The sequence below is a fragment of the Rhea pennata genome, chromosome 7 (assembly GCF_028389875.1).
Source record: "Rhea pennata isolate bPtePen1 chromosome 7, bPtePen1.pri, whole genome shotgun sequence".
Lineage (NCBI taxonomy): Eukaryota > Metazoa > Chordata > Aves > Rheiformes > Rheidae > Rhea > Rhea pennata.
This window is the reverse complement of record NC_084669.1, coordinates 14,907,856-14,932,297: the sequence shown is the minus strand read 5'-3', so window position 1 is coordinate 14,932,297 and position 24,442 is coordinate 14,907,856. Positions and strand designations below refer to the sequence as shown.

At 68.0% G+C, this 24,442-nt stretch overlaps 3 protein-coding genes and 1 long non-coding RNA gene across 5 annotated transcripts; 1 reads left to right on the top strand and 3 right to left on the bottom strand.

The window, feature by feature from the left end:
- Nucleotides 1-1,639: 1,639 nt before the first annotated feature.
- On the bottom strand, nucleotides 1,640-6,630 carry TWNK (twinkle mtDNA helicase). 2 transcript variants are annotated; one of them, XM_062580050.1, is made up of 6 exons: nucleotides 5,341-6,630; nucleotides 4,763-5,003; nucleotides 4,508-4,615; nucleotides 4,003-4,144; nucleotides 3,084-3,151; nucleotides 1,640-2,993 (listed from the first exon to the last, which is right to left on the bottom strand). In XM_062580050.1, the coding sequence occupies exons 1-6, from the start codon at nucleotides 6,599-6,601 to the stop codon at nucleotides 2,897-2,899; spliced, it is 1,917 nt and encodes a 638-aa protein (XP_062436034.1). In that variant the 5' UTR covers nucleotides 6,602-6,630; the 3' UTR covers nucleotides 1,640-2,896. The 2 variants fall into 2 exon arrangements, with proteins under 2 accessions (XP_062436034.1, XP_062436033.1); XM_062580049.1 differs by having other exon boundaries at nucleotides 1,640-3,151.
- An 838-nt stretch (nucleotides 6,631-7,468) lies between these two features.
- Nucleotides 7,469-8,499, top strand: MRPL43 (mitochondrial ribosomal protein L43). The gene is made up of 3 exons (XM_062580113.1): nucleotides 7,469-7,618; nucleotides 8,022-8,128; nucleotides 8,267-8,499. Exons 1-3 carry the CDS (start codon nucleotides 7,488-7,490, stop codon nucleotides 8,479-8,481), a joined length of 453 nt encoding a protein of 150 aa, XP_062436097.1. The 5' UTR covers nucleotides 7,469-7,487; the 3' UTR covers nucleotides 8,482-8,499.
- Nucleotides 8,500-8,594: 95 nt separating this feature from the next.
- LOC134142704 (uncharacterized) lies at nucleotides 8,595-9,821 on the bottom strand. Its single transcript, XR_009958942.1, has 3 exons — nucleotides 9,703-9,821; nucleotides 9,432-9,589; nucleotides 8,595-9,333 (listed from the first exon to the last, which is right to left on the bottom strand). It is a non-coding gene; the product is annotated as an uncharacterized LOC134142704 (long non-coding RNA).
- A 31-nt stretch (nucleotides 9,822-9,852) lies between these two features.
- On the bottom strand, nucleotides 9,853-23,880 carry SEMA4G (semaphorin 4G). Its single transcript, XM_062580111.1, has 15 exons — nucleotides 23,864-23,880; nucleotides 17,292-17,507; nucleotides 15,182-15,330; nucleotides 14,725-14,787; nucleotides 14,517-14,615; nucleotides 13,801-13,894; nucleotides 13,472-13,585; nucleotides 13,107-13,273; nucleotides 12,778-12,947; nucleotides 12,104-12,248; nucleotides 11,792-12,014; nucleotides 11,593-11,708; nucleotides 11,343-11,494; nucleotides 11,205-11,269; nucleotides 9,853-11,046 (listed from the first exon to the last, which is right to left on the bottom strand). The coding sequence occupies exons 2-15, from the start codon at nucleotides 17,416-17,418 to the stop codon at nucleotides 10,172-10,174; spliced, it is 2,559 nt and encodes an 852-aa protein (XP_062436095.1). The 5' UTR covers nucleotides 17,419-17,507; nucleotides 23,864-23,880; the 3' UTR covers nucleotides 9,853-10,171.
- Nucleotides 23,881-24,442: the final 562 nt, after the last annotated feature.

Here is a 24,442-nt window from a genome sequence, read left to right as displayed (position 1 = left end):
GTCAGTGGGGCAGGGAGCAGTGCTGGGGGCTGTGGCACTCCGCTGATGCCTCACATCTGAGCTGCGCCCCTCACCCCGGCCCCGGGCAGGGACACGGGCCGGGAGCTGCCCCATGGGGTGGCCCCCTTGCTGCCCCATGGGGTGGCCCCCTTGCTCGGGCCAGCAAAGCCCCCCGGAGCCTCCGGTCCATGTGAGCTGCTCCGCGACGCCTGGGGAAAGCCGCCCCGAAGGATTCGCCCCCCCCCAGAGCTTTTTGGGGTGACACTGGTCGTGGGGAAAACAGGATGCTCTGCCCCATGTCTCTGTTTTGCCCCCCACTGGGGGATTTTGCACCTATTCCCACCCCATCCCCCCAGCTGAGACCCCCCCAACCCCCAAACTGGGAGAGGATGGGGAAACAAAATAAAACCAGTACATCAGCAGTTTGGAAAGCCAGGGTGCGGGGTTCCTCCCCAGGGGTGCCCATCTGGGGTCTGCGATGGAGCTGGGAGGGAGGTGGGCTGGGACCTCCCAGGAGCAGCTGTCCCACTGCTTGGGACCTCGCTGCCCCCTTCTCAGCCCTGAGGGGCAAATAGGGAGGGAGACGGGGGTCCTGGGGGTACCCCCGTTGCCCCAACTCGGAGGGTGCAAGGATGCACCCTGCTCAAGACATAATCCTTCGAGATCTGCCCCACTCCCAGTTCTTCAACCCCCACCACCACCGCCTTACCTCCACCTCGCCAGGACCTGCTCCGCCACCGAGATCCTCCTCCATCTTCCTTGCGTCCCTGCCTGTCCCAGGGGCCTAACCAAGCTGTCTCTCCTCAGGCTCCCAATGCCTGCACCAGTGGCACCCAAGGGTGCTCTACCTGCCCTGGGGAGCCGGTGCACCCCAGAAAACAGCAGCTGGGTGTGTGCCGCCTGCCCACCCAGCCCCTCATTATGGCTCAGGTTAAAACTATGTCCTGTGCGGAGGCAGGTAATAACTCTCACGTGCCGAGCTAAACACGGCGATGACGGGCTGCGATGGCCCCAGCCAGCACCCTCCTCCCCACCCACGCTAACCTCCCTGGGCACCCTGGCCAGCCGCTGCTCCCTTGGCTGCCCGGGTGAGAGATGGGGTGGAGAGGGAAAAAGCAGGAACTTCTCCTGGCCCAAGCCCAGGGAACAGGCACGACCAGGCCCCTTACGCTGGAGCCTTTCACGCCACCTCCAAGAACAGGAGAGCAAGGAGCTAATGAAGGACCTTGGCCAGAACCAACCCAAAGGGTGTCCCAGTCCCATCGACCCCCTCTCCCCCTTCCTAGTTATCTTTGGGGTAGGATGTTCTGCGCATCAGCCCAGGGCACGTGTCCCAGGCAGGAACGTCTCTTGGCAAGACGTCCACATAACCCTGTCTCTCTGTTTGTCCCCTCCACCCAAGAGTTTATGGTACCAACCTGGTACCTAGGAAACACAAACCAGTCCTTATTTCAGTGGGGAGGGGAAGTGCTGTCGGGCCCCACAGGCAGATTTCAGAGGGCTCCAAGCACTGGTAGCTCTCCATGCGGCAGACATGCACAGCCTGGCAAAGGCCCCTCAGGGACACTGCCTCCCTGGCCAAAGTCCCCTAGCCAAAGGGTGACATGGTCCCAGGTAGCAAAGGACAGCAGCATGAAACTGCATTCAGATTTCTGCTTTAATAAAACTGTAAGGGAAGAAAAAAGATTGGACCAAGATCCAAGCATGGACTCCTCCTGCCATGGTAAGGACCAGCCAGGTCACAGTATTCATCATTAAACACTCTGGAAGAAGGTCCCTGGGGATGGACTTGAAAGTCGCTGGACCACTGCTGCACATCCAAAGCCCTGGGTGGTAGCAAGGCCAAGAGGAGGGTAGATCACACCATGTGCCTGGCTCCAGGGCTGTCCAAGGCCGCTAGACCAGGGTGGCAATGCCCCTCTCCAGGCAAGCAAGGCTGCTCACCTGGGGTTTTACTGCTGGTGATGCCCACAGGGGAGAGATGGGACAGGACAGACCAGAGAGCCCTGGGGCAAGGGGCAGTAGCCAAGCAGGCAGAGCTAGCAAGCTGCACATCCCACCTGCTGGCCAGCACAAGAGAAAACAAACTCTGCCTTCAGCTCGCCACACTTCCATCCTCGCTGCTGAGGCACCACCACGCCAGGGACGGCAGCTCCCACCTTCATTAGGGCTTCACAAAACTCCCAGTGGAGACCAACCAGCTCCATGCACCCCAGGGCAAGGGCCATCCACAGCATCCCTCTGCATCCTTCTACTTAGGTCCCACTTGCTCTCCCCATCATGGTCAGGACCGAGCACAGCACTCCTGAAATCCCTATCTAAGACAGAAGGAGATCTCTGCAGTCCCTCCATACAGCCCCTCCTGGAGCCCACGACGATGGCCCAGGATCTTGGCCTAAAAGCTTAGCAGCATTTTAACAACCTCCTCCAAACTCAGAGCCCCAGGACTGCAGGTTACTGCTCCCAGCCTATTGCCTAGACTACGGCCCACTTCAGTCCCCAGATGCTTCCAGCACTCAGCACCAGTCAAGTGACCAAAGTGTGCAAGAACATCCCTCTCAGGACACAAAGTCTTTGCCCTGCAACAGGCGCAGCTCTGGCAGCACGCAGGGAGCCAGGATGCCCCGGCTCTCCATCCTGGGGCAGCTGAGGAGGCAGCACAGCAGGAAAGAGGTTCCTCTTCTCCAGCAGGAGCCCATATATCCTTCCACCATGGCCCCGGTATCTCTCCCCGAGATTACCTGCAGCCAAGAGGCTTCTTTGTGCAGGAGGAAAAAGGACAGACAGCAGCACATTATTGCTGTTCCTGATGGAGAGAGGCTGGCGTTCCCCAGCCCCGTGCTCCTAGCACCAACAACACTTTCTCCCAACAGACCAAAGAAGGGATCAGTGGGACTCAAGGTTTCTTGGAAGTCCCCGTGCCTCCAGCTGGAGCTTTCTTGGATGAAGGCGCCTTCTCTTCCTTCATCTTCTTCAGCCTGACCTTGCTTTTGCTAGAGGAGAAGGTGAGCGAGGCCTTGCTGAACTCCAGGGGGAAGACACCTACGTCCCCATCAAAACGGTTCTTAGACACCTGCAGGTACCGCTTCCCAGGTCCCGACACCAGCTTCCGGTCCTGCAGAATGAGGACGTTGTCTGCCTCCTGGCTGGCCTGGGGGAAGGAAAAAGTCTCCAGAAGGGTCCTGCAGACGCAGCCACAGTTGCAGGGCTCAGAGATGCTCATGGCATGCCTTTTGTCTCCTGTAACCCTGTTACAGGGTACCCCTGGCCACAGCATCTGTAGCTTTTCCCCAAAACCAAGTCCTTCCCCCAGTCTGTCTTCTCTTGGGACATGAGGGCACTCTGCCAAGGACAGACAGCTTTGAACCCAAGCTACGACACCCCCCGAGAAAGCATGAACCCCGCCCAGGATCACACTAGAGCACAGCAGCGCCCCTGGCCCTTCTTGCCCAGACATGGGCGCACACACCTCTCTGGGGCCCTGGCGTTTGCCACCCTCCGCCCCAGAGATGCCAAGATCCCTGAGCAGCGCAGGGAGGGCTGGGTGCACTCACAAAGCCCCTCCTGCCCACCACCACAAGGCTGCTCAGCATCATAGCCAAGACTATTCAAGACCAAGAGTATTCAGGGAACAAATCCTGGCCCTCTCCCAGGCTACTTCATTAATTCACACCACGTCCTACTCATGGTCCATTAACATCAATTAACTGCGCTTAAAAGACCCAACAGAGCTTTATCTGGCCCTGGGTCTGCTCCCTGTCTGGAGATCTGCCCACCAAGGCCTGGCCAGATCAGAACTCCAGACACTTCCCTACTACAGGTGATGGGGTCCTGGAGACCATCATCACAGCACCTTTCAGGACCCCAGGGGAGCAAAGGGTGGGGTGCTGGCAGGAGCTGGCCATCACTGCCTGATGCAAAGCACCTACCAAACACACCCCACCCTGTCTCAAGAACTCACTGTGCCTGAGGGACGCAAAAGCTGCCCCCAGGCCAGCTCACCTTGGCAGAGCCGAAGATGGAGGCCGTCTGCAGTTCCTTCTCATCGTCCTCCTTGCGGGGGTGGATGACCAACGTGATGTGGCAGGTGTTTTCCGTGGCAAACTTGCGGAAAGCACCAACGATGTAGTCCTGAGCAGCAAGCCTGCAACGACAGTGAGAGGGGAATCAAGGGCAGGTAGCGTTAAGAGGCTGGCAAGACGTTCCCTCCCGCCCTTCCCCACTGCAGGAAGGACCCAGAAGTCTGGGTTCACACTTTGGGGGGCAAAAGTGTGGGGAACAACAAGGATCACAGAAAACCAGCTGTCCCTTTCCAGTTCTTCCTCCCCAGGGCAGCAATTGTCCTTCAACAAAATAGGACTGCTGTGTTGGACAGGACAAAAAACAAGGAGGACAGGGCCCCTGGTCTGGGTGTAGACTCCTAGACCCTGCCATGACACCCAACACAGCCAGATCCAGAGACAAGGGCGGCTGACGAGGGAGGCAGCGGCGGCTGGGAGAGGGTTACCTGTCGGCAGAGAGCTGCTCGTGCCCCATCATGAACTGCAGGTTATCGACGACCACGTGGGTGATGTCGTACATGTACACGGCGTGCTGCATCGTGTCGATCACGGTCCTGGGGAGGGGGCGACACCAGCATCAGCTGCGGGCAGCAGCAGTGATGGGGGCAACGTGGGGGAGAGCGCAGCACCCGCCACAAAGGGCGAGCATCGCCGGGGGCCAGCGCCGGGCGGCGCAAAGGGGAGGAGGTGTGGGGCCGTACTTGATGTTCTGCTGGCCATGGAAGGTCATGAAGTAGAGGGGGAGGTCCTCGAAGCGGTCGGCCCACTCGTCGTACTGCTCCAGCTGCTCCTCCAGGCGCCGGGCTGCGAACTGCGTCAGCATGATCTTGGCCAGGCGGACGTTGCTGATCTCGAAGCTGCCCCACAGCGTGCACACTCCCTGCATGCACAGGTCCAGCGCGTACTCGCTGATAAACGTCGTCTTCCCGCTGCCGGTCGGGCCTGGCACAAAGGCAACAGGCGGAGGACTGAGCTGGGGGGAGATGATCTGACCCACCCTGAGCGCACCAGGGAACCGCCGAGGGCAGCCCGTCCTCAGCGCCGCTGCCACGAACGAGCGGCGCCCAGGCACCCGCACGTCGCCTCCGGCGCCAGCCGGCCCCGCAGGCCGGGGAGCCCAGCCCCGCGCCGGCACGCCCAGCCCCGCGGCAGCTCCCCACGACGGGCTCGTGAGGAGCCTCCGTCCCTCGGGAGCCGGCAGAGTCGTGGCACTCGGGAAGGTGAAGCCACCGAGCCCACCCGAGAGAGCCCTGCCACCCGGGAGCCGCTCGCCCCTCACCTGTGAAGATGGTGAGCTCCCCTTTGCGGTGGCCTTTGAGGAGCTTGTTGAGCTCGGGGAATCGGGCCCACTTGACACCAGCCACCTGCTCCACGTTGACCAGCTCCCCGAAAACCTCCTCCCGCAGCTGGCGGAAGGAGATGATGGACTTGTGGCTGGCGGGCAGGGCGGCCCGCAGGATCTTGGTGAAGTTCAGGCCCCGTCTCAGGGCTTCCAGGGGCCGGGGCTGCTGCTCGCCGGGACGCACCAGGGAGCAGCGCTTGAGGTTCAGCTTGCGGGCGAAGAGCTTGGCAGCTTCCCAGGAGCGCAGGTCCTCGCCCAGCCACAGCGTGATGCGCTTGAACTGCTCCAGGTAGGGGAGCAGGGTTGGGGGCAAGGAGGTGGGCCCTCGCGGGAGGGACAGGCTGGGCACCCCCGTAGCTTGGTACAGGGCCACGGCATCCAGCTCCCGCCCAGTTAAGACCACTTCTGTGTCTCGGCGGCTGATGAGGGGCAGCCCAAAGAGGTTGCAGTAGGAACCCGACCGAGGGAGCGTCTGTTCCACATACGTTACCGTGTCGCCCTGGGTCTCCACCCCCACAAGCTTCACGCCCTTCAGAGAAGCATCGCGGGGACTGAACCAGGGGAAGACCAGGGACTTAGCAGTCCTCAGGTAACGCACCCCAAAGCGCTTCAGGGTGGCATCTGTCACCATGGAGATCCCAAACATGGTCTTGGTTATGTGGGTCTCATCCTCGTCCAAAAGCTCCCAGAGAGGCAGTGCTCGGTCCCAGACGCAGCGGGCGTCTTCGCGAGCCCGTCTCGTGTCCTCCTCCGGCTCCCCCGAGCTGGGGAAGGGGACGCCGTGGTGCCGCAGCTCCACGTTCGCCTGGAAGTCCTGCCACGTGCCCTCGGCCAGCGTGGCCGTGCACAGGAAGCTGCCCGTGGTCTTGTCAATGAAGAGGGTGTAAGGGGCGCTGGCGGCTGACGGCGGCTGGTGCTGAGGCTCCTGCTCGCTCGTGAAGAGGCTGGGGGTGTGCAGGCAGCTGTAGCCGTCATGGAAGGGGATCCCCTGGGCCCGCAGGTACTGGCGGATCTCAGTGATGGACACGGAGGGAACGGGCACCTCCGGGCACGGCAGCACGTCCTTCTTGTAGCGCCTCTGGGTGAGGCGGCCGGGCACCGCCGGGCTCAGGGAGGCTGCCTTGTTCCTCGCCCCGCCGCAGAGCAGGGGCAGGAGGCGCACGGAGGCTCTGCCGGGCCGCAGGGGCACCACCGCCATCCTGCCCGCGGCCCCCACCCCAGCCTCTGCTCACCGCCCTCCCCCAGCCCCTGCACGGCTCCCGCCCAAACTGCTCCCGCGCCTCCGGCTGCCCCACAAGTCAGCCTGGCCCAGCCCCCAGCCCCAGCTGTTCCCCCCTTCGCATCCGCTGCAGCCCCACACTATGCCTGAGTGCCGATGGCGGGGCCCTCTCCCAGCCCCACACCCTGTCCCATTGCCCCTGCCAGCACCTCCCCAAACCCCAACTCGACCCCCTCGGGCCCTTAGTGCCTTTACACCCACTACAGCCACCCCGCCAGGCTCCCTCGCCTTAAAGCCGCCCCTCCTGCCCCCATGCGCCCCCTCATGTCACCTCTTCTTGCCCCCAAGCACCCCTTACTGCCCCTCTCCTGCGCCCGGAGAGCCCCCTCCTGTCCCCAGGTGCTCCTCCTGCCCCCTCCTGCCCCCAGGGAGCCCCTCCTGCCCCCAGGCACCTCTTCTGCCCCCTCCTGCCCCTAGAGAGCCCCTCCTGCCCCCAGGCACCTCTTCTGCCCCCTCCTGCCCCCAGGGAGCCCCTCCTGCCCCCAGGCACCTCTCCTGCCCCCCTCCTGCCCCTAGAGAGCCCCTCCTGCCCCCAGGTACCTCTCCTGCCCCCCTCCCGCCCCGAGACAGTCCCCTCCGCCCCTCTCCCGCCCCCTGCACACCCCTGGTGGCCTCGCTCCGCCCCCGGGCTCCCCCCTGCCCCGGCCCCGCTCACACCGCCCCCCCCACGTGCAGCTCCACGGACGCCGCCATTGCCTTGACCCGGCAGCCCCCATGCGCGTCACTTCCGGCGGGAGGCGGAAGCGAGAGCCGCGCCGCGCCCCGCTCGGCGCGGTTCCACTTCCGGTTCCGGGTGAAGGCGGCCATGACGGGCCGCGGGACGCCGAGCCGGTTCCTGGCCGCGGTCCTGCACAACGGCGTGGGGCGCTACGTGCGGCAGCTCCAGCGCCTCCAGCTCGTCTTCAGCCCCGCGGCGCCCGACGCCCGCGGCGCCAGGTACCGCCGGCCGCCACCCCCGACCCGAGGGGACAGGGCGTTGGTGACCTCCGACCCGGGCCCGCGGGGGAGGGCGCTGGTGACCCCTGACCTCTGACCCGCGGGTATGGGGTGGAGGATGGCGCTAGCGGCCCCTGACCTCTGACCCGCGCGTGTAGGGAAGGCGCTGGTGACCCCTGACCTCGGCCCACAGGTTTGGGGATGGGGGAAGGCACCTGTGACCTCTGACCCTCGGCGGGGGGGGGGGGAGGGAAGAAGGGGGTGACACCCTGACCTCTGCCCTATGACCTCTAGTGAGGTCAGCCCCCCTGGGGCAGAAGGGACCCTGGAGCCCCGCTGTGGGGCGGAGGCTGCCGGTGACCACGGCCGCTCCCCGCTGCCCCCCCCCCCCCCCCCCCCGCAGGCAGTTCGTGGAGGAGGCGGCGCTGGACTTCGCCCGGCAGCACCCCGACGTCGTGCTCTACGTCAACCCCCGCTCCGGCCCGGCCCCGCTGCTGCTCGCCGAGTACTGTGAGTCCGGGAGGACGGGACGGGCCCGGCGGGCGCGCAGTGAGCTGGGGAGGGCTCAGCCCCGCCGGCGCCGCCCGCCGCGCCGGGGGGGCAGCGCGGGGGTCTGCGGCCTCACCGCAGCGCCGCTCTGCCCCACAGTGAACGGCACAGTGCGGGAGGAGCTCATCGCCAACAAGAGCAGCGAGGAGATTGCCCAGCTCGCCACCAAGCTGGCCAACCGGTCGGGCCTGGACATCATCCGCATCCGCAAGCCCTTCCATACCGCCAACCCCAGCATCCAGGGCCAGTGGCACCCCTTCACCAACAAACCCAGTGCCCTCACCCTGCTGGGCCCCCGCCTGCCACCTAAATAAAGTGTCACCCTGCTGCCACGCGCCTCTGTGCATCTCCCCTCTCCCCAGACAGAAGACATCACGCTATGCATCCAGGCAGAGCTGTATTTATTGCCCCCGGGGGCAACCCCGGCACCTCGGGGGCTGCACGAGGGGGCTGGACACAGGGCGCTGTCAAGGACATGGGGCTTGGGGGGCATTCGAGGCGGGGCGTGGGGCAGCTCGGGTGGGGACGCCCTGCTGCCCAGGGCAGTCGGGAAACCGAGGCCCAGCGCTGAGCAGGAGTGTCCGAACTGGCACCTCCCTGCCAGCAAAATGGGGGAACACAGGAGCCTGGCACAGCCCTCTACCCGTGAGGCCTTGCTCCTCCATGGGGAGGGCTGGGGGTCTGGCCCACTGCTGACCCCAATGGCGCCTTCCCTAGTGCCATCCCGCCATGGGGCCGGGCTCAGGGCAGTGCCCTGAAGTGAGAGGTGCCAGTGAGGAACACGGGGTGGGGGGGGGGAAGGGGCTGTCTCACATCATCCCGGGACGCGAGACGTGCTTGCCCCCGGCCTGGCTGGGCTCGGGGAGGCCGGAGCGGAGCTGCGTGAGGGCATCTGGGGACAGCGGCTCCCCTGGGCAGCGCCGCAGAGAGCGAGAGGCCTCAGGGGAGCCAGGCCCTTCTCCAGGGCGTCTGAGGGGCGCGAGGGGACCGTCTCGTGCCCGACGGCCCCAGCCCCCAGGTCATCCCCGGCACGGCCTGGCCGGGACGGCGGCGGGGGCACCGTGGACACGAGAGGGGGCACCTGCAGCGGGGCACGCGACCCGCCACAGCCCTCCCTCCCGGCGCGGCGGTGGCCAGCCCGGCTCCAGCGACGGCGTCTCGGCGCCCTGCGGAGATTGGGCAGAGCGCAGCGCTGGAAGGGGCTCCAGCAGAGCCCCACGGCCGCGAGCGCTGCCTCCCCACGGGGCCCTGCCCCGCAGCTCACCTGGCGCTGCCGTGCCCTCCTCGGCGCGGGCGCTCGCGACCTGCCTCTACGCTTCGCCCCGCTGCCGGAGGCCCCTCCCGGGCGCGCGGGGACGCCGGCGCCGCCTCCTCGCCCGGGCTTCGTCCCTCGCTGCACTGTCCTCTCGGTGAGAGGGAACCCTGCGGGGGGAGAGGTTGGAGAGCTGGAGCGGGCTGCGCTGCTTGTGCCGCCAGCAAGAGGCCTGGGCCCGCAGCGAGCCGCCCCCGAGCTCCCGTCCCCGCTGCTCACCCACCTCTCACCAGCCATCCGGCTCCGGCACTGGCACTCCGAGGGCTGGGGGACGCCCGAAGGGGCGGGCGGGCTCAGTCTGCACACACGGGACGGCGTCTCTCTCACCTGGACAGACAGACGGAAACCTTCCCTCCCTCCCTCCCTCCCTCCCACCCCGTATCCGCCTTCAGCCAGGCTCTGGCTCCTGCCTCCAGCTCGTGGCCACCATCGGTGGGGTTTTTATACATAAATAGAGCTCCCAAATTTAAATAGATTCTTCTTTTTTTTCTTTTCCCTTTTGTACAGCAAGTCTCAAAAGCGAGTGAAAAGCCAAAGGAACCGCCAAGCAAGCCTGGGTCCGGCCCGGCGCTTCGCTTCGGGAGGTAGTTTCGCCTGAGTCTTGTAACACTGCTGGCAAGGGGTGAGAGAAGGGGCCGGGGCGAGGGCTCGAGGGTCCTGGGGGCTCGGGGACGCCGGGGCCCCCCCAGCCCCTACACGGAGCTCTCGTCCAGCTTCTCCACCAGCTGCGTGTGTTTCCGCTTCTCCAGGATTTTGCTGAGCTCCTCGGTGAAGGAGGCGCTGTAGAGCGGCGAGGCCAGCGGCTCCTCCTGCTGCTGCAGCAGCATGTAGCTGTTGCCGTTCATCTTGCGCAGCACGTTGGGCAGGGCGCCCACGCCGTTGGTGAGCTCGGAGGGCAGCGGCGGCGGCGGCGGTGGCGGCGGCTCCTTGGCCGGGGACGCCGTGGCCGGGGACGCCGTGGCCGTCGGGGCCTCGCCGGGGATGATCTGCAAGCAGCCGTCGGGGTAGGCGAGTCCGTCCTCCTCCTCATCGTCCTCCTCCTCCTCCTCTTCGCCGCCACGGCCTTTGCGGAGGCAGTTGGCCGAGACAGTCTGCAGCTCCACGCTGGAGGCCCGGGGCTCCCCTAGGATGTACTTGCCCTTGCGCTTCTGCAGGCAGGACACGTAGAGGAGGACGGTGCTGAGCACCACGCACAGCCCCACCAGGATGGTGATGGCGGAGATGTAGACGACCTTCACGTCGCCGCCCGCCTGGCTGGCGGCGTGGGGCCGCGGCGGCGGCGTGGCGGCGGCGCGGGGCAGCTCGGGCAGCACGGTGAGGCTGTAGGCGGCCAGCAGCGTCCGGAGGCCGCGCTCCTCGCCGTAGCAGCGGTACTCGCCGCTGTGCTCGGGCAGCGTGTCCGTCACGAGCAGCCCGTCCACGCCGACGCGCAGGCGCTCCCGCCCCGCGCCCGGCGCCTCCGTGCCGTTCAGCAGCCACACGGCCCGCGCCAGGTTGGAGCGCTGGTCGCAGGGCAGCAGCACGTCGTCGCCCCGCAGCACCGTCCGGTTCTTCCGCGGCAGGGAGGCTGCGGGGAGAGGCGGCATCGCACCGCGGGCCGGCGAGGGGGCGCGGCGTGGGGGGGGGGGGCAGCACGGCCCCGAAACGAGCGCCGTCGCCCCTCGGGGCGCGCGGGGGGGGGGGGGTACACGGAGGCCGCCCCCCTCCGGGGCGGCGCACGCTCACCCCGTGCGGCGCTGCTGCTCCGGCATCCCTCGTTGCCGCGCTGCACGTCCTGCACCAGCGCCGCGCTGCGGGACGGGGCGGGCGGCATCAGCGGCCAGCCGGGGGCACGCGCCCCACGGCCGGCCCCCGGGGCCCTACCTGTCCGCCGAGGCCGTCTCGCGGCAGGCCCGGCCGTCCCAGGCGCAGTAGGGGTCGCGGGCCAGGATGCAGTCGTAGCAGGAGGCGTAGCGGGCGCAGGCGGCCAGGGGCACCTGCAGCACCTCGCTGGCCGCCCCCACGTACAGGCTCCTCTGCGGGGGCAAGGCGCTGGCTCAGGGCACTGCCCCCCGCCCCCGGCGTGAGGGCGCCCAGGCCGTGGGGCGCCCCGCGGTGCCCGGACACCCCTCACCTGGGCGTGCGAGATCACCAGGGTCTCCACGGGCTGGGGGTCCCCGAACACCTGCACCTCCTCAATGATGTGAACACCGGAGCCCAGCACCACGGCCTTGTGGATCCAGCCGTCTCCTGGAGGGCGGAGCGGGCTGAGCGCGGCCTCCCCGCCGCGCACCGCGCCGAGCAGAGACCCTGCGAGCTCGGCCCACGCTCACCCGTCCCCATGAAGAGCACGTCGTAGGAGCGCCCGTCGAGGGCCCGCACCCTGTCCACCGCCAGCCGGCTGTACGCCACGTTCTTCTTCACCAGCAGCGGCTCCCCGCCGGCCGGCTTCACCTCCTCGAACATGAGCGGGTGCAGCTTCACGAAGTCCAGCACGCTGTTGGGCAGGTCCTGCGAGGAGTTGTAGCCCTTCCTGCGGGAGTGGTCCGTGATGCACTGCCCGGGGAGGGGGGGAGACACGGATCAGGGAGGACAGGGCTGCCACGCGCCCTCGCCCTCCCGCCCCACGTCCCCGGGTCACTCACGGAGCCGGGCCGGGGCTCGGGCACCCTGCCGTCGTAGCGGGACCACTTGCGAGCCGAGTCCTGGTACTCCATGTAGGGGCCCTCGAAGGCTCGCTGCACCTCGGAGATGCTGTAGCGGCACACGGCCGAGGCCTCCATGGTCCTCCTGGGGAGCAGAGCGCGGCGTGAGGCACGCAGCAGGTATCTACCCTCAACGCACCGCCATGGTCCCCGTCTGCGCGCCCAGTATGCCACGCATCTCTAGGGACTTCTCCGGTGTCCCCGTGCAAACTAGCAATGGGGAAGCACCCTGCAGCGGGGAGTCCTGCAGGCTAACGGGGGAGAAGCCCGGAGGATCCAGCATTTCCCTCCATCACCTCCTCTTCTCCGGCCCCGTCCCAGCTCCAGAGCTGCAGCGAGGGCTTTAGTCAACTCCTCGCGCCATCTGCACGGCTGCAGGGACGACAGCCCAGCTTAGAAACCATCCCTCACCCCCAGTCCCTGCTCCCACCTAGGGCAGTGCTGTAAATACCCACGAGGTGTCGGGGTGTGGGGAAGAGACGCCTCCTAATTAGCCACGGAGAGCGTCGTTAGCGCCCGTGCAGACACCGGTCGCAACGGGAAAGGCCACCACCTCAGCAGGATGCGGCAGCAGGACCGCGGGCCCGCCGGGCGCCCGCCCCAGCCCCGCTCACCACTGGGCCGAGAGGGTGAAGGCGGCGTAGAAGACGGTGCTGGGCCAGCTGCCGCCGTCCAGGCTGCACACGCTGCGCAGCACCTCGTAGTAGGGGATGTAGCAGACCAGGCGGGCTTTCATGAAGGACGTCCACTTGCGCTGCAGGATCTTCTTCCCGCCCAGGTCGCTCTGCAAGGGCAGAGAGGAGCCGGAGCAGGGGGGATGAAACGAGCCAAGCTGCGGTTTTCCCTCGGGGCACGCGTCCCACTCGGCCCGTGCCTCAGTTTCCCCCGAGGCGTGAACGCAGAGCGCCAGCGCTTCGCTCCCCGCGGCCGGGAGCGTCCCTACCTTGCACACGCGGGCCACCCTGGCCACCCGGGCTGCCTGGCTCTTGTCGAAGAAGGACGTGGTCTCCTCGCCGGCCCGCTCCGTGAAGAAGTAGTAGATCTTGTCGTCGTCACCCATGGGGCTGTCCCAGCTCTCGCGGACCAGCACGGAGGCCACGAACTCGGCGTCTGGGCGGCGCCGAGACACAGGTTGGAGACCCGCCGTGGGGGTCTGCGCCCGGGTGCCTCTCTGCCTCGGTTTCCCCTTGCCGGGGAGCAGGCGGGACGAGGCCAGGGCACGCCAGGACGCTCCCCCCGCCTCTGCCCCGAGGCGGCGGGCTGTGTGCGACGCCGGTCCCGGGAGGGGGGACGCCGGGGACGGCTCACCGTCGAGCCAGTGCAGCGGGGACTCCTCGGTCTTCAGCGGCCGCTGGTGCAGGTTCCTCCTGATGTCGGGGAGGCTCCGAAACTCGTAGCGCGTGGCCGTGTACAAGCCGCCGTCTGGGCAGGGCAGAGTGCCCTGAGCGCGGCCCTGGCCCGTGGGCCACGGGGACGGCCCGGACCACCGAAAACCCCGGGCGGAGGGAAGAGCAGGCGCCGGTTTGCTGCTGCAGCCCCCCGCAAGCTGGGTTGTCCCCGAGGGAGCACGGGGGGACACGGACAGGGTCGGTGGCGTCCCCGATGTCACCGGCAGGCCTGGGGAAGGGGCTGCTTACCCACGATGAGGCCGGTGTAGCCACGGGAGGGGTCGTATGGGCATTTCTCCTTGCCCTCCTCGAAGTGGGACGGTAACGTGAACCTGTCGGCGTCCTGGGGCGGCAGGGGACCGCGTCAGCCAGGCGGGGACCCGGAGAGCCAGGAGGCTCAGCCCCACGTCCCCCCTCCAACGGCAGGGCCACGCTCCCCGCAGGAGCCGCCAGCGGGGTCGAGGCAACGCCACGGCGGCGGGGACGGGCAGGGCGCACGGGCCCGGCCGGCCCCGGGACCCCCGCGAGGCCGCCGGCGACCCGGCCAGCCCTGGGTGCCGCCGCCTCGCCGGCGCCGGGAGGGACGTGGGCAAAGGGCGGCCGAGTCACCGCGGGGCGGGGGCGGCCGCCACGCGGGGGCTGAAGTCTCGCCGCGGAGGGACGCGGTGTCCCGGACGCCGTGGGGCGGGGGGGACCCTTGGGCTGGCCCAGGAAGCCCCCGGGGAGGGACGGCGGCACCGGCACGCGTGCCACGGCCACCAGCCAGTCCCCAAGGGGACTCAACTGGAGCGGGGGGCCCAAGGACCGCTTTGGGGAGGGCTCTTGAGACCCGCGAGCCTCAGCGCCGGCCCGGGGCCACGGGCAGCACGGGGTGGCGGTTTTGGGGGGGCGGCTCAGGGGCCTCTAGGACCTCGGTGGGGGCGGGGGGGGGGGGGACACAGCGACAGCGCGGGCCCCGCACTCACGATGGAGGCGCAGAGCGGGTGGAAGGCGTACGTGCCGCAGGCGTACAGGTGCGTGCCGTTGAGCCGCTGCAGGAACCGCACGTGGTTGAAGCACTCGGTCTGCGGAGCGGGAGGGCGAGCGTCACCGCCCGGGCCGGGGGGCGCGGGGGGCGCGGGGGGCGAGCGCCCGGCCACCCCTGCTCGCCCAGCGCCCCGGGGCCGCCTCTACCTTGTTGTTTTTGCCCTTCTGCAGGCAGTCCATCTGCTTCTCCGGAGACGCTTCCCAGCGGATCTGCAACGGGAAGAGGGGCTGTCGCTCCCGGAGCCCCGCCGGCCCCCGCTCCGCGACGGGGTCTGAGACCTCACGGGGGGGGGGGGGGGGAGGGCGAGCGCGGGGCAGCGGGACTCGGGAAGGCTTGGTAACCCCAAACCCCAGCCCTTTCTCCGCACTGCGATCGGCTTTCCGGTGCACGACCGCGGCGTCGCAGAGCCCCGGCCGCGGGAACGCCAGGCCGGAGGGCTGACCGCCTCCGGACACTCCCGCCGTGGGCACGGCTCGTCCCGGGGAGGAGACGGGGGGCAGCGGCAGCCCCGGGGAAAGGGCCGGGGCAGAAGAGCCGGGCACGCGCGAGGGGCCGCGGGGGAAGGCGGCTCTGGGGACGGGAGGGGACGGGGCCGCGGCTCACCGTGCGGTGCGAGCCGTCCGCCACGTCGCTGGAGTTGAGGGCGAAGACGGCCCCGCGGGCGCCCACGTAGAGGACGCCGCGCTCGTCCTCCAGCAGCAGCGTGGTGTAGTTCAGGGCGCGGGCGCTGAAGCGCCGGACGCCGGGGAGCTCTGGGCGGGCAAGGAGAGAGCGGCTCGAGGCGACAGGACCGCGCGCCCCGGGCTGCGCCCAAAACGATCCCTGGGAAAGACCTGGCCCAGCCCGAGCCCAACGTTTCGGGTTTCTGGACCTCCCCGCTCCCTGCCGGGGGCTGATTCCTCGGAGCAACGGGCCGCAGCCATCCCCGGGCTTTACTGCCCCACCGCCGGCGCCGCACGGCCTCACGGGGAAGGGAGCCAAAGCGGCGCGGCGGCGGCGGCGGCGGCGGGGCAGGGAGGCGCGGGGGCCCCGGGCGGCAGCGCCGCGCCGCGAGCTGCCCCCAGCCCCGGCACGGCCCCGAAAACGAAAACCTCTTCTCGGGGCGGGGGGAAAGGTCCAAAGCGAGGGGGGGGGGGTTCTGCATTCAGAAGCAGACCCAATTTCCTTCCTGTTTTCTCTCCAAACACATCTGTTTTCCTCCCCGGACCTCTGCTGAAAGTGCTCGCTGGGGTGTCAGCAAGCACTTCACGCTCCACAGCAGAGGTCTGCGTGAGAGAGAAAACAGCAGCACGGTGAGAAATGCTGAACTTTCTCTCCTGTAAAATACAGTAAAGTCTTTCTTTTTTTCTTCCCCCCCCCCCCCAAACCAGAAATAATACAGCTTTTACTGAGGTCTAGGAGACCTCACCCGAGACCTCAGCCCGAAGCAGGAGGATTAGCGCGTGCCTGCGGGGCGCTTCGGAAGCGCGCACCACGCGCTACCGGGCGCACGGTGCCGGGTGCCAGCTCCTGGGGCAGGGCTAAGGGGAACGGGGAAGGTCTGCTAGGAGGCGAAAGGCTCCAGTCGCTTCTGGCCTCACAGCGGAAAATCCTCACCCTCCTCAAAGGCGCGGTCCCGACCCCGGAGCCGCGAGCACCCACGGCCACGAGGACCCGCCACGCTGCCGGGCAAACTGCTGGAGGAAGCGCGAGCGACCCCCCGGGGAAGAGCGAGGTCTCGAACGAACCCCCCCCCCCCCCAGCCCGAAGGGACGGCGCGAAAACAGCCGAACCCAAACCGCGGTGAAACGGGGCGGCTCGTCGCAGGAAGCCCTGCGCAGCGACACCCGCCGCCTCCACCCGCCTCCGCTCCCCGCCGCGGAAACCGGCAGCGAAACTCGCCGCCAGCAAAACCTCCCCGTCTGCCTTAGCCCGGATCCGGGCGGGAGGAGAGGGAGAGCGGGGGCTGCCCGGACCCGCCGCCGCCGCCGCAGCGGCAGCATCGCCCACGGGCGGCAGGATCCTCCCCCCGCAAGCGGCGACCGTCTCCCACCGAGATGCCTCCCCCCCCGCCCCACGGAGCCCCCTGCCCACGGACGGGCTGCGAGAGCCGCTCGGCTCCCAGCTCCCCATGGGCTGCTCCAAACCACGGGAAGGGAAAGGGAAGCGGAAGGGAAAACACGAGTGGCGAAGCTGGAAAGCCCCTGCCGCACCTTCCGTCTCCTCCCTCAACCCGTCCGCGCCGACCGAGCCGCCTGCTCCCTCCCGAATAACCCGGGAGGACCGCAGGGGGGTCCGCAGCCCGCGGGGGACGCGGCGGGGACCCCCCCCCGGGCGCACATCGGCTCTGGGCACCCAGGACAAGGCCAGTCTCCAACCTGTGGAGCTCGGGGGATCGGAGGGCGCCCCACAGCCGCCCCACCGCGGCCAGGCCCCCTCCCCGCGCTCCAGGCGACGCTCAGGTTGGCGAAGACTAAACGCACCCGCGGTGCAGCAGGAAAGACCCCAGGTCCCAGCCGGCACCACCAAGAGCCGGGCAACCCCGCCAAGCCGCTGGTGCTGCCCACCTGTGCCCTGCCTGCTCCACACCGTCACGGCCCGGCACATCCGTACGGTGTCGCCACCAGCCCTCCGGAGCAGTCTGCCCGCCCGCTCCACCGCGGCGGCGGCGGCGAAGAGCCCGGTTAAGACCCAACTTTTAAACCCGTCCCATCTTTTTCGGGATCGCTCTTACCGTCAAAGGTGACCGTCGTCCTGGGGGTGGCGTCCAGATCGGTGGCCGAGCGCCGGGCCGGGTAGCCCACGGCCGCCGCCGCCGCGGCGAAGAGGGCCGCCAGGAGCCGGGCCGTGCCTGCGCTCATCTTCCCCGGGCAGCCGCCGAGCCCGCTGCCGCCGGCTCCTGGGCACGGGCTCACCAGCCGCCCGGGCCCGGTGCGGCCGCCGGGCGCTCCTGAAACGCAGAGCGGCCGCTCAGACGCCCCGTCCGCCCCGTCCGCCCCGTCCGCCCCGGGCCGCGGGAGAGGCGCCGGCGGCCGCAGCCCAGCCCCGAGCAGCAGCGGCGCCGCGGCCGCGCCGGCGGCCTTCGCTCGCTGAGCCTCATTCAAAGATACTCCCAGAAGAGGCGACGCGAAGGACGCCTCGATTTACCGCCCTCCTCCTCCCCGGGGAGGGCTCACGGCGGGAAGGCAACGCGCCGCGGCCGGCCCTTACCGCGGGGCGAGCGCCGCGCCGGCGAGCTGCCCCCGTCGGAAATTTAACCGGCGCGGGCACGGAGCCAGCGCCGGGGGCGGGGGGGGGCAGGCGGAGGGGGGAAATAAATAAACGGAACGAAATAAAATTAAACGTAAAGGCCCGCGCGGGGTGGGGGCTCGCGAGCAGCCGGCCCCGCGGTCGGCGCTGCGCTTTCCGCCCCCTTCCCGAGGAGCGGCTACACCCATTTGCAAAGGCTCCTTTGCCCCAGATCAGATGCAACTTTGTCCTAAAGGGCAATTAATCAGCTAGCTGTAAGAGCTGGTTAATATTTTACTCAAAGGGAAGGGCTGCTCCTAGCTGGGGTTTTTATTTATTTATTTATTTATTTATTTAACCCTGGGAGGCAGGGGAAGCGCAGGAGGGCGTCGAAACCGCCTTCGGCCTCGTTCAAACCGGCCCCCTGCGCCCCGCTCGCGGCGGGAAGCGCGACCCACGCCAGCGCCCGGGGTTATCTCGCGACGGCGACAGCCCGCGCCGCCCCGAGCGGGGCCGCCGGCGCAGGAGAGGGAGACGGCGGGCGCGCCGTGCCCGCCTCGCGCCCGGGCCGGCGGGGGTTAACGCCACGCTGCCAGAGGCACCGGGTGCCGCAGCAGCGATGCTCTAATTGCTATTGAATCCTTCACCTTTCCTCCAGGCCCAGAGATAAGAGATCAGGCACGCAAAAAAAAAAATAAAAAAAAAAAGAAAGAAAGAAAAACAACTCTGTTAGCAATCCGGAGGGGAGCCGCGAGCGCTTTATGGCTCGTGGGTCCGTAAATCCGCCTGCGGGCGCGGAGGCCCGCCGCAGCCCGCGGGAAGCGTTTCGGAGAGCAGCCCTCGCTCCGCGATCCGCAGGGAAGGCGGCAGAAAGAAACGCGGCCCGCGAGCGACGTGCCGCAAGGCAGCTCTACCCAAATTCAAGCGAGGGCAGCAGGAGGCAGCGGCGGGCAGACGCGTTTCGTTCTCCCCTCTTCCAAGGCGGCGCAACCCGGGCACTCGAGTCCTCGCTCGCGCGGGCAGGCGGAGGCAGGCGGCGCCTCCCTCGCCCCCCGGCTCCCGCCGCCCGCCGCTTTCCCGTCCCCGCGCTGAGGTTTCCCACCCAGGCAGCCACGCGGGCTGCCGGAACGGTCCGACCTGCTCCCCCCTCCGCTGCCTCCGCAGCTCGTGTTTTCCTCCGGGCTGCTCTTGCAGTTGCACGTTTGCAGCAAGTCCTCCACAAATCGCTCGTTTTCAGAGCAGCCGTGGTGCAAAAATAAAACAAAATAAAATAAAAACGAGAAAGGGAGTTATTTGCCTGGCACAGCCAGGACACCGAGACGTCAACCCAGGCGGCCCAAAACATCTGCTCCGGGGGCCTGAAGGCGTTGGGGACCCGACCTCCCGTGTCCCTGGCCTGCTCCCGGGACCCGCCGCCCCCCTCGTGCCGCCAGGCAGCCGCCGAGCGCAGCTTTCCCCCGCGAAGCCGGCAGAGCCGGGCTCGCGGAAGCCTGAGAAATGCCGCGCGATCCGAGCCTGCAAGGTGCGGGAAGCACTGCCCGAATGGGCGCCGCCAGGCAACTTTAATTCAGGCTCTTCCCAACCTCCAAGACTCCTTTGCCTTCGCTAGGGAGCCCAGGCCCGTCCACGGCACCCGGCCGGAGCCGCAGCGAAGCCCGGGGTGCCGGAGAGCCCGGCGCGAGCCGCCCTCCCCGGCCATGGGAGCGTGCTGTGCCCTCGGCCGGGAATTCGCTCCCGGGAGAGGGATCGTCGCGGGACCGGGCTGGCGCTGCCGCGCTCCGCCGGACGGAGGTTTCTCAATAAGCCCAGATTTGGTCAACAGCGGCAAGAAAAACGCTAACTTGCCAAAACTCCCTCGGGGAAAGGGGATTTGCGATCAGCTTGCACGACGGCGAAAGGGGAGGGAAGGGCTGAAAATGAACGGGGCTGCTCCTCTCTGAGTGATTGCTGTTTATTTCCAGCAGCTTTTTTTAAACAAAAATCCAGCTCGGTGCTGAGAGCCGAGCAATGGGGAGGCTATAGAGACTCAGGCAGCTCAGATTTTCCTATTTCGCCCGGGTTTTGGATGCAGAGGAGGGGCAGAGGGGACAAGCACCCTCTGGGGTCTCCGGAGCGGTCCCGTGATGAGCCTGAAGCCCCCGCTCCTGCCGCAAAGCGCCACCGCCAGCGCGGTCCTGCTAATTCCCCGGGAGGCCCCGTGCTACGTTTGCAGTCTGCAGCAAAATAAGGGAGCGAAAGCTCCCGCGAGCCGACGGCGGCGGCTCAGAGGTGGAGGGAGACAAGGAAGGCAACTCATTTTTAAAGCACCCAGGAGAGATGCCGGCTGCTTGGATGTCTTTAGCTGCAGGACGGCTCCGGACACCGTCGAGAAAGCCCCCGGGGACGGGAGGGAGCAGAGGCAGGCGAGCGGCAAACGCCGCATCTTCCGCAAAGCCGGCGGGCACCCACCGGCAGCGCCCCCCGCTCGGGGCCAACGGGCCGCGCAGCAGCCCGGGACGGGGCGCGGGGGGACGGCCGAGCTCTGCCGCTTGCCCCGCACGACGCCCCACGAAGAACCGACTTCGGCTCCCGGTCGCTTTCTGAAGCCGGGTTTGAGCTTCAAAGACGCTTCCTGGCAGTGCCCGCAGTCCCCAGCTCCGGCGCACCGCGGCGCCTGCGCACGGGGAGGATTTCTCCCCCTCGGCCTGGCGAAGCGGCCCCCGATACCGAAGGGAAACTAAGCCTTTCCGGGGCTCAAATGACTTCGGGTCACGTCAGGAAGCTGCGGCAGTCCCTGGAGCCAAACCAAGCTCGCCCTCTTTGAATTCAGGGCCTTGACCACAAGGCTCTCTCCGTTTTATTTATTCGAAAGATAAACTGTTTTCTTTGCAAAAGTCCAGCAAAAACAGATGATGATAAGAACTAAGAACATTTTTATTGGTTCCATCTTTAATGATCTTGTTTTCTTCCGCTTCCCTCCAACAAAACTTCAACTTTGGGGTCAAATCTAATTTGCTGTTCTTTTTCATGTAGCGTTCAAAACTGCTCACTGCCCTATTTGCACCCGCCATGAGACCCCGAAAACCGAGAGCCCCTGGCAGAGCGTTCAGCCTTTCCCAAAATTATTTGTATAAACTCAGCTTTGCTGTATGAAAATCAAACCCCGACTGCATTTGCATAGGCTTGGCTTTGCAACAGGGAAAGCAGAGCTCTCCCGAACTCCATTCGGGATGGAGAAACGAGGCGGTATCGGAAGGGAGTTTTTGCAAACGGCAAAAAGCAAAAAAAAGGAAAGTGCAAGCGGGAAGTCGCCGCCACGGCCCTGGGTTTCGTTTCGCCCCCGGCGGGCCCCGGCGGCGGCTCGGCAGAGCGCACCTGGCTGGCTCGGACCTGCCAAACGCGCCGCGGCAACCTCGCGGCTCCGAGCGCTCGCGGCAACCTCGCGGCTCCGAGAGCTCGCTGCGTTCGTGCCGGGAAAGCGGTGAAAGGTTCAGGCGGGTGCGCGAGGAGGGCGGCAGGGGGAGCGAAGGAGACGCGCGGGTGACGTGTAGCCTGCGTTCGCCGAAGCCAGAAAGGTTGGTTTTATGGTTTATGATTTTTTTTTTCCCTTATTCCCCCCCCCTCCTTCCGCCCCATCCCGGCCGGTTGCAACACGAAAACAACTCCAAAGCCAAGATACGGCTCGCTGCGCGCTGCCCCTTGCCCCGCAGGGCAGAGCGAGCCGAGAGCGACGGCGCGGAGCGGGGACGCGTCACCCGGGCCGCGCGCGGGTGCCTACGCAGCCGGACACGCCGTCGCCCCGGCCGGGAGCGCCCCGGCAGCAGGGCCGGCGGGCAGCAAATGCCGCTCGTGGGGGCGCAGCGGCTCGCGCAAAAGCCAGCGTCGCGGCTATTAATAATGTCACTGCCTCGGGGGGGATCTGCCGCCCTCCTCCTCCTCCTCCTCTTCCTCCTCCTCCTCTGTTTTGGGCAGCCTCTGCCTGCTCAGACGGTGTTTCCCGGCACCAGAACGTCCTTCGCGCCGCTCCTGCCCCCACGCGGGGCTCGCGGTTTCGAAGGCCGTGCCCAAGCCGCCGGGCACCGCCGGGGACGGCGAAGGGAGCCCCCAAACCGCACTCACGCCCGGTGGCACGACAGCTGCCTCAGGCCGGCAGGTAGACGCGGCTCTACCCGAAAGCAGCCGAGCCCCCAGCTCGCCTCCGCTCGGCTCCGGGCGCCCAGGAGCGGCAGCCCGGACGAGCCTTGCCTCCCCGCCCGCGCGGCCCCCCGCGTCCCCGGGGAAGGGGTGCGAGGCGGGGAATTGCACGGCATCGTCCGCGGCGGGCGAGGATTTTGTCCGAGCCTGTATCCCCACATCCTCACTACCCGCAACCGCCCCCAGTCTCCTCTCCAAAGGCTCCACCTCCCCCTTTCCCCCAAACCAGCAGCCCCCGGCCTGTCACTCCCGTGTCCCCTAGTCCTCTCCAGGGTGCTGCACCACCCCGGCTGCCCTGAATCCTGTCCCCTGGCACGGCAGCCCCCCGCGGCACAGCGGCACCTGACAACCCGCTCCCCAAGCACTGGACCCGCTTGGAGACCCAGAGCCCCAGACCCAGCTCTCCTGGACGTGGACCACAGTGGACCAGATCCCTGCCCCCCCTTCCCAGCAGCCAGCACCCGGACCCAGCCCCTGGACTCAGCCTCAGCACCCAGCACCCAGACCCGGACCCTGGACGCAGGATTTGGACCCTGCCTCTAGACCCAGCACACACAGCCAGCACCCAGGTCCAGCCCCTGGACCCAGCACCCAGCCCTAGCACCTGGACCCGGCACCGGCCCCTAGATGCAGCACCCAGATCCGGCGCCTGGACCCAGCACCCAGCCCTAGCACCTGGACCCGGCCCTGGCCCCGGACCCAGCACCCAGCTCCGGCCCCCGGACCCAGCACCCAAACCCAGCTCCGCGGACCGAGCTCGCCGGACCCAGCACCCCAAACGCTACCTACAGACCCCGACCCCGCACCGCGCCAGCGGCTGTCCCCGCTCGCTGCTCCCCAGCACTTGCCTGCGACGCGGCACGGCTCGGCGCGGCGCGGCTCGGCTCGGCTCGGCGCGGCCCGGCGGCTCCCGGCGCAGTCGGCTACGCGCCGCCCCGCGCCGCCCCGCGCCGCCGCGACACCTGGCGGCCGCGCCGAGGCGCGGAGGGGGCCGGGGGGGGCGGGGGGCAGCGCTGCGGACCCGCTTCTTGAGCCCCCCGGGAGCGAAGAAGCGCCTGGAGCCGAGCGGGGCCGCAGCCGCGCCGGGCCCGCGGAGGGAGGCGGGCGGGGGGAGGCGGGCGGCCCCCTCCCGCGGCCCCTCGACGGCGCGGCCGGGTCAGCGGCGCCACCAGCTCGGTCCGTCCCCGCACGAGCGATCTGGGGCCCAGCGAGCCTCGGGAGGGCGGAAAACCCTTGCAAGGACCGGGGGGCGCCGAGCGGCCACGGGCAGAGCCACCTGCTCGCGACCGGGAGACCCAGGCGGCCCGGCCCGGCCCGGCCTGGCCCGGCCCGGCGGCGTTCCCCTTCGCCTCCGTTCAGCGCGAGCCTCTCCCTTTAGTCCGACCCGTTTGGGAACGCGGGCAGGGAATCGTTTCTCCAGGGTCCTCGGAGGCTCCCCCGGCTCCTCCCCGTGGGGCAGGAGCTGCCAGGTCCAGGCCCGCGTTGGCTTCCTCGTCCAAGCTTTCCCGCAGGCCCGGCTGCCGGGAGCGCGCCGGCCGCCCCGTCCCGATCCGCCGGACCCCGCCGGCCGCAGCCCGAAGCGCCTCGTTGCATCAGCCGGCCCCAACCTGCGGCAGCCACGAAGCCGCGCTCCGGCCGCCGGCTCACCCCTGCGCTGGCCCCGCGCCGTGGAGCGAGGGCTCCGGGAATTGGGGGGGGGGGGGGGGGGGGATAAGCCCTTCCCGGCCGGCACGCAGCTCCGGCGAGCCCCGCGCCGCGGTCGGAGCAGCGCTCGCGGGTTGGCTGCGTCGCATTAAAATTACTTGGTGTCGTTCAGAGGCGAGGACAGGGCCGCCGGCCCCGCGGCGCACGTGCCCCCGCGCCCGCTCCCAGACCCGGGACGGAGCAGAGCCAGACGCGACCCACCTCATGCGAGCGCTCTCCGTCCTCCCTCCCTAAATCCTCGCATGCTTCGGCGGCTAGTTATCGTTTCCTCCAGTCCCTGGGCAAAACCGGAGCGTCTCCTCCTCCCTCTCCTCCTCCTCGCCTCCCCGCCCTGCCGCCGGGAGCCGAACCCTGCACAAGCCGGAGCCGCGTCGGCTCCCGGCGAGGAGCTCGCGGAGCCCGGCGGCCCCGCAGGCCCCGACTTGCGAGGCTTTAATTAACCAGCGCCAGTCGTCGGCAGCTGAAAACGCGGCTCTTCTCGGAGCCTCCGCTCGCTCCGCTGCCCGCCGCGAGGTTACCCGAAGGAGCCCAGGGCCCCGCTGGCCGAAGGGCCTTTGCTTTTCCTCGCGCGGCTTTCTCCGGAGCGGACGGGACGGGGACTCCCACCCCTTTGCCCGGGGAAGGGGTTTCAATTACGGATCACCGCGGCATAAATACAAACAAATAAGCAGCTTAGTGGGATCAAATAAGCACCAGCATTAAACTGGAAATAAGCCGGCTGCGTAATTGGGGAGTCCCTCACCCAGCGCTGCAGGAAGGGGGAGGATCCGACGGGGAAGA

Coding starts and splice junctions, on each gene's coding strand:
- TWNK (XM_062580049.1), bottom strand. CDS start 6,601: ATGGCGGTGGTGCCCCTGCGGCCCGGCAGAGCCTCCGTGCGCCTCCTG. Junction 5,004..5,340: donor GGAGCTCACCATCTTCACAG/GTGAGGGGCGAG, acceptor CCTTTGTGCCAG/GCCCGACCGGCAGCGGGAAG. Junction 3,152..4,002: donor CCATCTTCGGCTCTGCCAAG/GTGAGCTGGCCT, acceptor TCCTTCCCCCAG/GCCAGCCAGGAGGCAGACAA.
- SEMA4G (XM_062580111.1), bottom strand. CDS start 17,418: ATGAGCGCAGGCACGGCCCGGCTCCTGGCGGCCCTCTTCGCCGCGGCG. Junction 12,249..12,777: donor TTCACCCTCTCGGCCCAGTG/GTGAGCGGGGCT, acceptor TCTGCTCCCCAG/GAGGACCATGGAGGCCTCGG. Junction 11,047..11,204: donor GAGCAGCAGCGCCGCACGGG/GTGAGCGTGCGC, acceptor CTCTCCCCGCAG/CCTCCCTGCCGCGGAAGAAC.
- MRPL43 (XM_062580113.1), top strand. CDS start 7,488: ATGACGGGCCGCGGGACGCCGAGCCGGTTCCTGGCCGCGGTCCTGCAC. Junction 7,619..8,021: donor CCCGACGCCCGCGGCGCCAG/GTACCGCCGGCC, acceptor CCCCCCCCGCAG/GCAGTTCGTGGAGGAGGCGG. Junction 8,129..8,266: donor GCTGCTGCTCGCCGAGTACT/GTGAGTCCGGGA, acceptor TCTGCCCCACAG/TGAACGGCACAGTGCGGGAG.